We start from the raw sequence: 15,557 nt of genomic DNA, 5'->3' as shown, positions 1-15,557 counted from the left end.
AATATAACTGATGTGAATGTGTGATCCTTTGCTGGTCTGGTCTGGTCTGGTCTGGTCTGGTCTGGCCTGGTCTTTCAGTGGGCGTTATCGAAAGGTGAAGGTGATGTTGGGAATCAGGCATGGCTAATCTATTAAGTATGCAGTTAGACTATTAGGTGCTAGCTTATCTGGCAGCAGCATCGATCTTGTTAGTCGCTTTTAATTGGCTGTGAAAGGTTTGGCGTTCAGCTTCAGCTTCAGCTTCAGTTTCAGTTCATTCAATAAAAGTGTTTCATCTGCATAACGCAAACGGCTCAACACTTTCCCACCAAAGTCCATTGACATTATTCGACTGCTCATTTATCGGCAACAGCAACAGGGCACAGTCTACACATATGTAGCCATAGATACCTATATAAACACCGATACAAGATCGTATCTCACAATCAGTTACAACAACATGTCTATAAATTGCCGCAACCGCAACGCATACGCTCGATCGATCCATAGTTAATTATGCCTCCGAAAAAAGGTAGAAAACTAAAAAATTAAAACAAAAAAAAACTAAACATTTTTACGAGCGAAATTTGTAATCATTGCCACATTCATATGCAAATGGATTTCCTCCATGTGTCTGTATCTGTAGCTGTATCTGTATCTGTAGCTGAAATGTATCTGTAACTAAGGGCCAGCTGCTGCTCGAACGGCAGCTACGCGTCTGTCGCTTCTGTGCTGTCTTGGCCTTTCTTAAAGCGGCCGTGTTTTTGGTGTTAAAAGTACCGTATTGTTTGCCATGTATGCCAACTAAAAGTCTACGAAAATTATAAAAAAGAGAAGCAACATGCTGTGCGACTCCAGTCCAGATAGCGATAAGGCGTAGTGTGTCCCACAGGTTAATTTATTAAATGTTCCAGCCGTTCTCTCATCTCTGTGTGTTGTCAACGAAAAAGCCAAACATAAATTCCAGATGCGACATCTTATAATTTCTTCTTTGCTCTGCCTAGCTTCCATCTGTCTCTGCTTTTCTCTCTCTCTAGCACATTCTCTTTCTCTCTCTCTCTCTTTCTCTATGTGTGCTCTTGCACGGTAGCAGCTAAGGTTGTGAAAAAGCTTAAATTTTAATCAAAATTAGATCTTTATCTGCTGCAATTTATTTGCTTTTTTAACAAATATTTTCATGCTTTTCGCTCTCGCTTTATCTCGTTGAACTTCTTTTCTGACAGTGTATGTTCACGTGTGCGTGTGTGTGCGTGTGTGTTTTGGACTAATTGTAAATATTTAAGCTTTTGACGCCTTAGTTGAGAGGCTGAAAAAGAAGAACCATTGCAGTGGTGGCATAAATTGTTCTCGCTTTGAGTAATGGCCGTGTTCCTGTTGACTTAACGCCATATTTGATATACCCCGTAGATGGTATAAAGAGAGCAAGTATACGATCTTACAGTAGTATCCATTTGCATTGGAAAAGAACAAAGTAGAACAGATCTTAAACTTATTGAGAATTATAAGAAAAATACTTACAAAAGTACCGATCGTGTAATAATTCAATATTATTCTATAATATTGACTTTCTGAAAACTAACTAACAAAAAAATAACTGAATCTAGGCCTCCACTGCTCATACTTAGTACTGGGTATCTTATGCTCTATCATTCCTGCATTGCTACTTGTTTTCGCTTGCGTTAAGTATACCTCATTTCAAGACTTAGGGTGCTTGGTATCGGTAGCTTCTTCTCACTTGCGTCGCCAGATTCTTGTCTAGTTTTATAATAGATTAAGTCGGTTGGCTTTGTAATACCAACAATAAAGATTTGGTTCAAAGCTGTTTTACCACATGGCTTAGCATGTTTTCCAAAAACTGTATATATTTAAGAAAATCTTAAGTTCTTTAAAAAAAAAACCAATTTATTTCTCATTTAAATGCCTCTCAGATATTCATACAAACATTATACAACGATCAAATTTCTAGCTGAGAATCAAGTTCCAGCTAATGCGGACAGATACGCTTCGTGGAAGCAACTGCTCCATAAAAGCGAAAGTCTTGACGCCATTAAAGCAATCAACAACAACAGCATTGAGGCAACAAGTGTCAACGAGTGACTAGTGCCATAAGTACACATAAAATAAAAGAGGGAAATAATAAAAAACCGAGATAGACTCACTAGCAGACATGGTACATGGTGAGCTAGTCAAATAGGAGTACATGACGTGCTGGCTGGGCAGATGATACGAGAGACATTGGCCAGCATAAACAAATGTCCAACACAAGTCAAGATAATGGAGGGTAAGGGAGCAGGCAGCAGGCAGCAGGGGCAGGAGTTAGAGTTGGAGTTGGAGTTGGAGTTTGCTGTGCCGCAAGAGATTAAGGCATTTCCTATTTGACGTCAAACATGTTTTTAGAAGGTTTGTTCGTTTTTTATCAAGCCGCTCTGAGCATTGTAATTGCGCACTCATGCCCGCTGCTCTGGACCAAAGAAGGAGAGACAGAGAAACAGACAGCAAACAGTCCGTAGAATAACGAGAGAGTGAGAGACAGGGAGTGAGCTAGAGAGGGATTGTGCGACAACAATTACCCCGCGGCTAGCCGGTCAGCTAGCTACTCAATCAAAGCCAAAACACCGACACAATAGCCGAGTGGAGAAAATAAGGTAGCCAAAGAAGCCGTCAAATTGTTACGCATAATGGATGTTTTTATCAGGCAAAATGATTTCTTGACTACTGGACTTGGACTTGGCTCAGATATGGATTTAGATTCAGAGTTTCGGGTCCGCTTTTGTTGCTCGACTTGGCCCATTGTTAGCCGTATTTGTCGGCGATCTGCTGACTTGGCTTTGATGTCAACGCTCGCAACGCGTGGCCATTGAACTTTCAACCGAAAAATTGCATATTAATGAATTGATTTAAGCAACAAAGCGAATGCCAAAAACCATACTTAGCGCGCTGATTAGGCCAGCTGTTGATCACATTTAAATCGAGCGATCCATTTATTACACATACCACCAGTCCGCACCGTTCGAGCCATTCAAGTGCCAGCTCATTGAGCATCGAAGGTAAATAAACAAATATTATTGTCGAAAAATATAAATACAGAGCTATAAATGTATGCAGATTCTTTGGCTCCCAGAGACTGTGAATGATGTTGAAGAATGCCAGCCAAGAAAGAAGAAAAAACTACTCTCCAGTAGCACTTGAATTTTGAATATATGTATAATATTGTAATAACTCAAGTGTCTACACAACAGAAGCGCCTCTCAGCGCGTCGCGTCGCCGGCAACTTTAGCACTTAAGTTGAAGTCTGAAGCGCGTAAAGTCGAAACAGTCAGGCAGTCCGACCGTCTGTCCGTCCGTCCGTCCGTCCGTCTACATCGGGCTCGGTTTTGGACCGTATTTGCTTATGATAATTTGAGAGCAAACAGCAATCGACAGTGGAGCAGAGGCAATGGATGTTAAGGAAAGGTAAATCTTGTCTCGCCATAGGTCGTGAATGTGCAGAAAAACAAAAAGCGAAACACACGATTAAACACCTCTCAATTATATACACATACATGTGTGTGTCTGTTGTGGGGTCTCGCGCAGAGGTTCGGGTCTACCTGTACCAACCGAAGCCAAGTGGGCTGCTATGCCCCATTGTGGTCGCCTAGACCTACACCGAGACCCACATGATTATGATGCCTTTTGCTTGCTGAATTTTATTTTTAACTGTCCCCGATCCGTGCCGTCGTTTGAGATGATCGCACTTGCAAATACCCTGTAAAAAGGAGCGCTAAATAATAAGTCACTATTTAAATGGGTATCATAGATAGATGATAATGGGAAATGACATGCTTAGGTAGTTACTGATTACATCCTGTAAAAGTGAGCTATAAATAAATCTTTATTTTCGATAGAAGATAAGAGAAAAATATGCCGTATTGCTGGAAGGAAGAAGGCCAAGCAATTGAGGCTGTGAACTTCCAAAATGGAGGTCTAATATATATAAAGATAGAGCTCACTTGGAAACCCAATATAATAGGGTACAACAGGATCGTTCAACTGAAAATGCATTTAAAATTGTTGTTACTGTCGCCTTGTTGATTGAGTGACTTAATTTGCATACAAAAGTAGATTTACATGCCTCAGCCAGACAAACAGTTGAGCGTCAACAAATAAGCGTCGAGCTATCCTCCAGCCTCCTCCTCATGTCTGGTGCTGTAACAATGGAGGTACAACAAGTGGCAGCCGTTAATAGTCGTCTGTGGAGGAGCTGGTTCAATCAACAATCGGGTAGCTAAAAGTTTAAATCAATAAATTTTGGCATCGGTTCACTCAAAGCCCGTACTGAAAAGCAATAAAATGGGAAAAATACTCTGTCTGAGCATTCGTTATATTTTCCATGGAAAATTACATGAGCTTCGCCTGCCTCAGCTGTATGCTAATTTTAATTTGAATAGTCGTGTGAGAACAAGGCGCGTGCTCATCGCGGTTTCATGGTTAATTTTGCAGTGGAATATCGAAGGCTCCAGAGTGCAAAGTCATGGCAAGGGAAGTCAGGAGCTGCGGGAATTAATTAAAATACATTATATGCATTGTTCATTGCTCTAAGCCACATCCCAAATATGCAAAGATTATTTATTTTTCATTAAACAAATTTAATAGTGGATTGCAGCTAACTGAATTTTAAGATAAGTCGGAAAAGGGAGAATTCGAAATATTTAAAATAAATATCTTAATAACTTAGAGCTATATCATATTCTATTAATAATACACTTGATTTTTCTATTTCCCTATGCTGAGGCGGGAAATATATGATTATATTAAGCTAAAACTGAATTCTGAACTGAATTACCTAACTAAGGAACGATCTATGTGAAGACTAGTTGTGAGCTAATAAAATATTAATAAATTATTTGCGTAAAAAAACAAATTTGTTATAAAAATATAACGACAATATATTTTTATATTACTATTAAATAATAATAATATTATATTATAATATTATTTTTTCTCAGCTAAACAAACAAAAGATCCTATTATAGAAGAAATAATACTGTCTGAATAATCAATATAATGTATCTAGATCAACGAAATATATATAGAATATATGGTTTACCTTAGAGCCCTGTTGGAGCCCAACTGTAACAGTGCGGAAAATATGGTAAGTAAACGAGGTCAGGTATATATGCTAATCATGAACTAAGCTACTAATCTGAGTTAGCCTGCAAATCATATTTAAATGTTACTTTATTCTTCACATTGTTTGTTCATCTATAAATATGCTAAGATTTAAAGGTCTTGCTTTCATTTCGTTTTTAATATCAAGTCGAGTATCATGTCAGGCATATCTGGCTGATAAACTTGGTATTTAAATGAAACACATTCCTGTCTGAGTCAGCTGCAAGGAATGCAGCAGCGAAAGTACACGAGCTACCTGTTGGGCTGACGATACCGCCTCTGATACCAAACGGAAGTAGGCCCTAGAGCATTAGTCAAACAGCAGGCAGATAATTTTGGGCAACACCAATTAGCTTAGTGCTGACAAATTGCACAGCTATTGGCGAGCCCGTCTCGCAGACCTAGATCCAGGCAGTCAGGCAGTCCGTCAGGCAGGCAGACAGCCAGAAAGAGACGAACCTTTGCCTAATTGTTTGACCATTGCATATGGAAAGAGGAACCGGAAGCGTGCGCGACCAAATGTGAAAACACGAGGCATAAATTAACGCAGACACGCATATGTGTTGACTGCATGGCAGAGGGTATCTACACTATGCAGACGTAATTTGGGCGAAACGCCAATGCCAACAGCCAAGAGCTAGCAGCTAACAGCCAACAGCCAACAGCCAACGGCGGACAGCGGACTGCGAATAGCTAATAGTAAATTAATTTCTATCGCTTATCGCCGCTGGCTGCCACAACATAAGCCCAAGTGGATGTGTCAGCCAGTAAAGTGCTGTGTAAATTAGCTCACAGAACTATTTATCATGCAAACTCAGGTATTTCGCAGTAGTGCAGGACAGTCAGATAAGAGCCCAAAGCTATGGCAATGTTTAATTACTTGAGCCAGCCTAACGGAAGTGCTTCTCTTTGCTCAGAGATTGGAGCTGCAATATTTACCGAGTAGCATGGCGAAGATATACGCGATGCTGGCGCTGAAAGCGAAAGTTATTTTAGCAGCGGTCACAGGTGGCGTATACTTAACATTAACACAAAAGCTAAAGTTCAATTTAACCATATGATTAATTTAATTAGCTTCCAACAGATGGTAAAACACACTGGCCTCAATAGCAAACACAAATGTATTACATAATTTATACTTTGTGCATTTATTTATTATTTTTTTTTATTATTTTCATATATCATAATAATTTAAACAAATCTAAGAGACTACAAAATAGATACTTAAGTCGATGGCATATTCAGCAAATAGTTAAATTGGCTTCTTTGGAAATAAATTTTATCTTAAATCTCGCCTCAATAAATTCTATTGATGTCTTCAAACAAATCGTTGTTGAGGCTATAATAATTTTATAAGACATTTCAGGATGCATAAGACATAAAAATTTATTAAAAAACAAATTATTTTTTCATATTCATATTGTGAGCCATCTAAATACAACTGAAAAACAAATATGAAAAGTCGATAGCGAAATCAATCAATAATAGAACGGACGGAGTCAAAAATAACTGCGTAAACAATGTCCTCACTTTTGTTTGTTAGCTTTATTGTTATTGATCATTTATTAATCAAGAATATTTTGCATGATATAGGAACAATTTAATAATTAATTTCCTAAGATTAATATTTATTGTGCATGATTTACCATTTATTTGTGTATTAATTTAGACTTTTTTATGTATTTAATTATTATTGATGATTATAAAATAACAATAATTAGTGACTATTTCAGCATCTGTAGTCGTTGAGTCCCCCACGTAAAGACTGTCATGGACATATAAAAGGTTCATCTACTTCCCGTTTGCCGCCTTCGCACCAATGCAATCGACCGGGCAGCAAATTTGTAGACGACATGCGTTTCCGCAGCTTAACAAATGTTTTGTCAAGCTCAAAAAGGCCAGAACGAGAAGATACAATTAAAGAAGATGAAGAGAAAGAAGAAGAAAATGCTATAATCAGCCAGCTGCATCTGCAGTGCTCAGCTCGATATCGTGTTCGAGTATGAGATGCAGTCCATATCGGTGCCCGGGGTACATGCGTATGCCGCCATATCAATGCCGCCGAATGACGCAGCGTCAAAACCAAAATCAAATAAATGAACAGCAAAACGGCAGCCACAGCAGCAACTACTCTGGCGAAGACAAGAGGACCACCATGATGGCAGAGACTACAAATGGGCAAAGCATAAATAAGTATAAAAAGATGCCAAATGGGAAAAAAGGAAAACTAAAAAACAATTTCGATCATGGTGTATAATTAAAAGGCAACACTACACCAACACCAGCACATACACATACTCTGGCATACACACATGCGCAGACACAGTAGTAGAGGAGCATGTGATTGTCTGCTTCAGCTGTAGCGTCTGCTGACTGTGCAACTTCGCACTTCAAAATTAAATACAATTAGAAAGAGCGTGAGAGTGACAGAGAGCGAGAGAGATAGAGAGGAGAGAGGCAGCGCAAGCAATCGATCTGTTGAGGGCGGAGCTAACAATACGTGAACAAAAACCGTTTGCAGCTGGTGTCAATTTCAAAATGGAGGCGCCAACAAAGCGAGTGAGTGCTTAGTGCTAGACAGAGACGGCAAGCTAGCCACTCTTTGTGCACGTTCGGTGCGGCTTAACAGCCAATCACAGTGCTGCTGAGGGCAACCTGCAAGAGGCCTAAGATCTGAGCTGCTGAGCAGCGTTCACAACGGAACGGATCTTGCAGGTAATGTCGATCAATGGCTCGAACTCGTCAAGCTCGTTTTCGGTCAGCGGCGACGGCAGCAGCGACATTTTGTCGAACTTGCTCAGTTGAAATGCGAACTTGGCGAGCGCAAGACGCGAGTGTCGGTAAATCTTTGACCAAATCCACTAGACACGTTTCCAATTCCAATTCCCAACCAGTTGTTGTCATAATCAAATTAACACCCACACGCCTATGAGACATTTGCCACAACTACGCCACTTTGCCAGCTGTGATTTGCATAATTGACGCTAATCGAATTCGCCTCGTGGCCCGCATAATAGAACTGAGAACTCATGCTGTCAGCTTTCGTGTTTTGTTTTGTTGATGTCTGTGATTGAATTGTGCCAAAACTTAAACAAATTGTTAAAGTGTGAAATCTGTTTACCCATACATTGTATATAAATCATGATCACCATGAACGAGCTCGTCGATCTGCGCATGCAGCAGCACATCGCGCACGAGATCTACCGCCACCAGATAATGCAGCGTATACCGGGTAAGTGAAGCTCTGTCCCCTCCACTCCCCCGCACTCTAGTTGCATATTAATCAAAATTTTTCACTGCCGCCGGCACCAGCACAACAATCGCTCCAAAAGCTGTTAAGGATCATTAGCATTAATGGCCGCTACTTTTGGCCTGTCACATTTGGGGCACTGTTGTTTTTGTAACTCGATATCAGCGGGCTTAGTCGCTATTACCGTTTTTATGACCATTGGCCCATAAAGCTGACTAATATGGCAATAGCATTTCTCGATTTTGCATAAGCAAATGCGAGAGATCACAGCGGGGCCTCTTAAGTAGAAGCTGATAACAGCTGTTGGAGCTGTTGGAGTCATAACGCAGCAGGAAAGTCGCTTAAAAAACAATCTGCATTCTTAAACTAGACCTTCATATGATAACAACAACAAACGAGATTTGCATAGATCTAATTGTATTGTAATTATATTCTATATATACTGTAAAACAGAAAATCTTTAATTCCAATTCTAATATAGTTCATTGAATATTCCCTTGACTTTTAACACAATTTGTTTAGATTTGTATATTATTAGAGAGAGTTCTGGAGTTTTCTAGAGATCTTATTTATCAGTGTCCCATCATCAGATATCATTGCAATCAATATATACCTTAATAGATTTCAATATTATATGTTGAACAATTTAGAGAGCTTTGCATAAATAAACAATTTGCCGATTAAGTTTATTTGTCAAGCACAAACTTAAGTTAAGATATATTGATCTAATTTCAAGATAAAGATCGTGTGAAGTTCCATTTTTGTTTCAAATGTTCACAAAGTGAAAATTCCATTTTATATTTTCTTCTATTGTTATCGTTATGAGCGCTTTAAGTTGACCCATTTCCATTGCAGATCCATTTCCACCGATGCTGCCCATTCCGATGCCGCGCCACGTGATAATGCCGCCACGGGTCTCGTTGCCCGGCGTGGAGATGACGCTGCAAAACGACGAGCTCTGGAAGCAGTTCCATCAGATTGGCACGGAAATGATCATTACAAAGAGCGGCAGGTAAGGTGCCCGAACAAAATATACATTTTTTAACGCTCAACACGCTTAAAATGCAACTCCAATAAAATGTTTTCATACATTTTTGTTGAGTAAAAAATAAAAGCCGTACATGCCTTCAGAGTCGCGCCCAAAACAACTTTTGGAATGTAATGAAAGCGGCTTCTCGGTCGATGCATTAGCACGCATGTGAAAAACAATACCCGAAAAACGAAAAACGAAAATAAAATACGCCGGGCAAAGAAAAACAATGCGCATGCATTGGCAATGGCGTTGGCACTTAAAGCGTCGCCAGCGGCGAGCTGTTAGCTCTCATCAGTCAGCACTTAGCCTCAGCATCAGCCTCAGCTTCAGGCCTCGGGCGTCGGCCTCGTCTTCGTCTTCGTCAACATCGACGTCGACGGCGGCACTGTTAAATGCTCATTAGATGCAGGCGCCTGCGAAATTATTTACAGGGACGTCGCGACAACAATTTTCACAGGCAAACAAAGCGGCGGAAGGATGCAGGATGTGAAAGGAACTGGTGGACAGGTACAGATTGAAGTGCAATCAAGACTTGTTGGCATGCCCACTTCGAATATATATGTACATATATCTCGGGCGAGGCGTAAAACGAACAAGTTCAGTGCCACTTCGCGTGCGCTGCATTCCTTGCATGGTGGAACATCGAGCACGGAATATCAAAGCGCTAGCCCAATCGGCCATAGATACTGTATCTTGTAGCTGTATCTCCTGAGTAGTAGTAGTAAACTACCTAAAAGTGTCCGGCACTTGCTCAAATGTGCGTAAAGTGGCGTCATCGTAATTTATTGTAGGCCTAGTATGGACAGAGAGCTCAGTATGACGTCCTTTTGGTCGTGGTCGGCGTTCTTTAAGAGCGAGAGAATGAGATGCCTCATGGCTTGACCTGCTGATGCCGCTGATACTGCTGCTGCATGTGGCATAAATCTTAGCGTCAAGGATACTTTGTCGTCATCGCTGTTGCTCTCGGCGTTTTTATTGTGGCGCCTGTCTGCAGACAGCCTCAGCTACACTTGCCCTCGAATTTGTATTCGTATTCAATTTCGTATCTGTATCTGAGCGTTGTGCGCTGCTCTTTGCGCGTCGAAAATGACCACAGCTTGTCGACATTGTCGACAGATACGAGCAATTTCACACTTTTGCCGCCGAGATGCACAAGTGGCGATAAGATCACATACGAATTCGAGGCACAGGAAGACGCAGCCCGTTGAGAGGCTTCCACTGCATTAGTATAAACTTTTGGGACAGTTTCAGACAGTCAACTCTTTCTCCTTGGGCTTTCTTGTGTATATGCCATGCATTATTCATAATGTCTGCGTATTAAATAGTTTTTATGCTCATCAAAAATGTTTTATGTGAAATGCAGCCAGACGGACAGACAATGATGGCGACTCTGTAGCCCTTGTCCGTTCAATCGATTTGAATTTTTAATGATTAGGCGCCACAGTGCCACCGTGTTGTGTGCTGTCTGCTGCCTGTTGTTTGTGTGTGTCTTTGGATGCCCAACGCCAAGTGGCGCTCATAAAAACTAATTAGTTGCCTGTCTCAGCTGTCCCATGCCTTGGCCCAAGTCAAATGCTCAAAGATTGCATCGCTTTTCGGTTCGCACGGGTGGCAACTGCGCCGACGACCATAAGAGATAGAACAAAGCGTATCACATAGAGTAAAATGCATGAGTTTTTTCAAAATAAAATCACTCTGTCACGAAGCTTTTAGTGCGGCGACAAGCCAAAGCCTATGAGAATCGAGGAGAGTGGCCCAACGCAATCCAAACTAAATTAACTGAAATGCAATCTGCCGCACAGCGTAACACAGGTGAATCACTTCAAAGCGTCACTGCTGACACTTGGCCGGCTAACAGAGTCGAATGGGTAAGAAGGTTGTAACTCCTAGGAGGTAGCCTCACGAAAGAAGAAGAAAATGAAATGCAGGCTTCATGAGAATTAAAGCTGTGATCAAAATACAAACAGAATTACTTAAATTATAAAAAATTATAAAAATTGATTATATATTATTTATTATACATTTTTAATACAATGATTATTATTGTTGTAATTGTTCTGGGCTACAAAAATACTTTTATTATGCAAACTAAAATATAATCGATAAATACATAATCGATAAATATATAATCGATAAACATAAGATATGTCAGCAGGACTTCCTAGTTTTTCCATAAAATATTTTATCCAACAGAATTACTTAAATTATAAAAAATATAAAAATAGATTATATATTATTTATTATACATTTTTAATACAATGATTGGTTCAAAATTATATCAAACTAAAATATAAATACTTATAAGTACATAATCGATAAATACATAATCGATAAATATATAATCGATAAACATAAGGGATGTCAGCAGGACTTCCTAGTTTTTCCATAAAATATTTTATCCAACTGATTTTTCCTTCCTTTCGGCCACTGTCTTTAAAGCTCATTAAAGCTCGAGGGTAAATTAAGATTTTTGCCAAATTTAAAAATAATTTTGATAGAACTTTTAGATAATTTAAAGTTCTTTTGTAGCCTTAACTATATATATATATATATATATATATATATATATATATATATATATATATATATATATAAATACTTATATATATATATATATATATATATATATATATATATATATATATATATATATATATATATCTATATATATTCTTGATCGAAATCATTAGGCAATTAAGCAGCTAGCTTATAACATGGTATCAAACTCAAGGCCTTTAGATAGCTAGATATTATCAAATTCTGAATCTGAATCAGCATACTCGATTTTCACCTGAATAGTTTCAACTGCACCTGTTTGACTGCCCCTAAAAACACGCTGAAATGCTAAAGATTTGTGTTCCGTTTTTTATTTGTTTGCTGATCTACCAAAATGCCTGAATTTGTTAATTATGCGAAGACGCGCCAAAGATCAATATCTTAACAAATCGTTTGTCAAAATGCACGAGAAATTCTTCGACAACAACAAGCGGAGCACAGAGCACGAAAGCAAAAACAAAATTTAACAAAAAATGGGCAAATTGAAAATGAAATTCTAAACCGCACGAATGTCGAAATATTTGGCCATGCGTCGCCGTTGCCTCTGCTGCGCTCTAATGAAATTCAAGAAAAACAAAAAGTAAACAGAAAAGGAATCAAATTAAATGTAGGCAAACGCAACGCAGTCGAGTTAAATTAATTAATCATCGCGCAGAGCACAGACAAAAAAACCAAAAGCAACAATAAAACCTAAAAGGCATTAAAAATACAAAATCATTGCCAAAAAGCAAAAACAACAACAACAACAACAACAACCGCGCAGAGACTCTAAACAACCAAACGAGCCTTTTGAGGCTGGCGCCAAGCGCAGTGACCACCTGCTGCGCCTCTGTGGCAGGGTCGGGGCTGCGCGAACTGCGATCCTTGTTAGCACAGCGCACACAGCCGACGATATAGACGATATCTGGGTCTTTATTTGTTCTCTTCGGGTTTCCTTTCTGTGCGTTTGCCTAGGCTAATTACATGGGCCACGAGCAGCTCACAATTAAATATTTGCCACGCCCCCAAAGGATACCTCAATTCGATTTCATTTCGACTTTTCTTGTTGACTTTATTTGAAACTCTGGCCCTGGCCCTCCTTTGATTGCAGACGCATGTTTCCCTCGATGCGCCTGAGCGTTTCGGGCCTGGAGGATGAGACCAACTACTGCATCCTGCTCGAAATGGTGCCCATTGGCGACTGCCGCTACAAGTTCTCCGGCTCCCAATGGGTGCCAGCTGGCGGTGCCGAGCCACAGAGTCCGCAGCGCATGTACCTCCATCCGGACAGCCCGGCCACTGGCGCCCATTGGCAGGCACAGCCCATACTCTTCAACAAGGTGAAGCTGACGAACAACACGCTGGACAATAGCGGTCATGTAAGTTTCTAGCAGAGAGTGCAGTGCGAAGTGTTGCCAATGTAATGTCCTTTACTCTCCCACTCAAGCAGATCGTGCTTGCCAGCATGCACAAGTATCAGCCGCGTTTGCATGTCATACGGACCGCAGATCTGGCGCAGATTCCGTGGGCGCCGCAGCAGGCTTTTGTATTTGGCGAGACAGAGTTTGTGGCCGTGACAGCGTACCAGGTAAGTCAAAAAAACACACACACAGAGAGAGAGAGAGAGTTAGAGAGATCAGATTTTGCCAATTCATTGAGCTGGGCACACTAATTGGTTAATTTCGGCAACGATCGCTCACGCCGTGGGTAGCCTGACCAACGTCTCAAATTAGCATGCAACGCCCATTGTCTACAAATGCCACAAGTGCAGGGCAGAAGTCACGTTGCCTTGGCTTGTTATTTTAGGAAGTTGGATAGCCACATCCTTCTGACTCTCGCTGTGTTTTTGTCTATGTCTGGGCCCATTCACAGCGCCGGCAGGTCGCCAGTCCTCGGCTGTCAGTCGTCAGTCTTCAGTCTGGGCTCTAATTAGCGTGATCACTTCCACAAGATCATCTTCACATAGTTGTCAAGTCATGACGCCAAGGCTCAAGTATACGACTCCCTGGCAGCGGTGTCAAGTGGCCCTGTTACTTAACGCCAGCTACTGGCCGTTGCTTAACAGATTGTGTGATAGCGACTGCGTCGACGTCTGCGTCTGCGTCTGCGTCTGCTTATGCGACTGGCAATTGTCATATTTCATGCAATTTACAACAGTAGTGCAACCGCTGCAACATTGACTATTTATCCTTTTGCCTCTTTTCATAGAATGATCGCATCACGAAACTTAAGATCGACAACAATCCATTTGCCAAGGGCTTCCGCGAAACGGGACAATCGCGCTGCAAACGCAAAATGTCTTCATCGCCAACCGATGATGATCAAGATTTGCCTCAGACCCATTTGCAGTCCTCTGGCTCGCTTGACATGTCGCCAGGCAAATCCACGACGACAGCAGCAGCGGCAGCTACAGCCGAGGCAGCATCCACATCGAACAACAGCGACCAGGATGGGCCGCAAATTAAGCGCCTGAGATCAAATGGTTCCGCCTGTTCGTTATCGTCATCGCTCGATGGCGCTGAGCCAGTTGCTGGGCCTGGCGCCAGCTCCTTGGGTTCGCCCCCTGGCGGCGCCGGCGCCACCGCCACAACCTCGTTCATGCAACATTTTCAGCAGAACATGCAGACGCTATTGCGACCCTCGCTGGTCGATCTGGCCTGCACCTACTTCGGTCGCCCCGCACATGAATACAATGGCACGACGCCGGCGTCGCATTTGTATCCGCCAACGTCCATTTTGCAAGCCGCATTGCCAGCACTTCCGGCCCTCGCCTTGCCACACAGCATTTCCGTTCAGCACACAGACGACTCCACAACGGACGACGCAGAGCTAGATGTTGGCTGCGAATCAACAATGAGAACAGCAACAGCAACAACAACACGTTCATCGCTGGAGCTGCACCAACATCCGCCACCCGAGGCACCCGCCAAGCGAAAAGGTTTCAGCATATCTGCCATACTGGGCGGCGGTAGCTAGTTGCCACAGCCGCAACATCAGTCTCCAGCTAATGCCTTTGATATTATATAATGTACAAATCTAAGCTGTACTTCGCCTGATTAATCCATAAGCTAATGTTAAGTTTGCAAAATAAATATTTCTATAGCCTCAACTAAAATTTGTTTGTCCTAAATAAACTGACTGAACTCATTCGAAATGAAAACGTAAGTAACTAGGCTAAGCTCATGCTGCCATCGGCTTCAATATTTGAAATATTTACTGTTATATCAATGGGCAAGGGGAGGGAGCCAAGGAAAATTTTACATTTAAAATCATTTTTAAGTTATGAAAGGTGCTAAAATTTAGGACGCTAAGATTATATGAGTCACATGACAGGAGGCGTTATAACTGGGATAAATAGATTTTGATATTATTTTGAATCAAATCAAACGAGTGCAATACATAAAAAATTTGGATAATGAAAAAATATAATAAAAATTAAACTATGGGCGTCATCTTATATTTGAATTTTTATTATATTTTTTTCATTATCCAAATTTTTATGTAAGAAAAAATAAATAGTTTTATAATTTATAATTTAATAAAAGAAATAAGAAGTTCAATTTGACAACAAAAGTGGACGAGTGGAAGCAACGTCTTGACGTCGGCTTGACT

The 15,557-nt window shown here is 40.8% G+C and overlaps 1 protein-coding gene across 1 annotated transcript; it reads left to right on the top strand.

The window, feature by feature from the left end:
* The first annotated feature begins 8,068 nt into the window (after window positions 1–8,068).
* On the top strand, window positions 8,069–15,059 carry LOC111599792 (T-box transcription factor TBX6). Its single transcript, XM_023315568.2, has 5 exons — window positions 8,069–8,359; window positions 9,233–9,389; window positions 13,057–13,324; window positions 13,396–13,533; window positions 14,154–15,059. Exons 1-5 carry the CDS (start codon window positions 8,269–8,271, stop codon window positions 14,919–14,921), a joined length of 1,422 nt encoding a protein of 473 aa, XP_023171336.2. The 5' UTR covers window positions 8,069–8,268; the 3' UTR covers window positions 14,922–15,059.
* The last annotated feature ends 498 nt before the right edge of the window (window positions 15,060–15,557 follow it).

This window comes from Drosophila hydei, unplaced genomic scaffold (assembly GCF_003285905.1).
Source record: "Drosophila hydei strain 15085-1641.00,03,60 unplaced genomic scaffold, DhydRS2 tig00000001-arrow-pilon, whole genome shotgun sequence".
Lineage (NCBI taxonomy): Eukaryota > Metazoa > Arthropoda > Insecta > Diptera > Drosophilidae > Drosophila > Drosophila hydei.
This window is presented reverse-complemented; position numbering and strand designations above follow the sequence as displayed.

Coding starts and splice junctions, on each gene's coding strand:
- LOC111599792 (XM_023315568.2), top strand. CDS start 8,269: ATGATCACCATGAACGAGCTCGTCGATCTGCGCATGCAGCAGCACATC. Junction 13,325..13,395: donor CGCTGGACAATAGCGGTCAT/GTAAGTTTCTAG, acceptor CCACTCAAGCAG/ATCGTGCTTGCCAGCATGCA. Junction 13,534..14,153: donor TGGCCGTGACAGCGTACCAG/GTAAGTCAAAAA, acceptor CTCTTTTCATAG/AATGATCGCATCACGAAACT.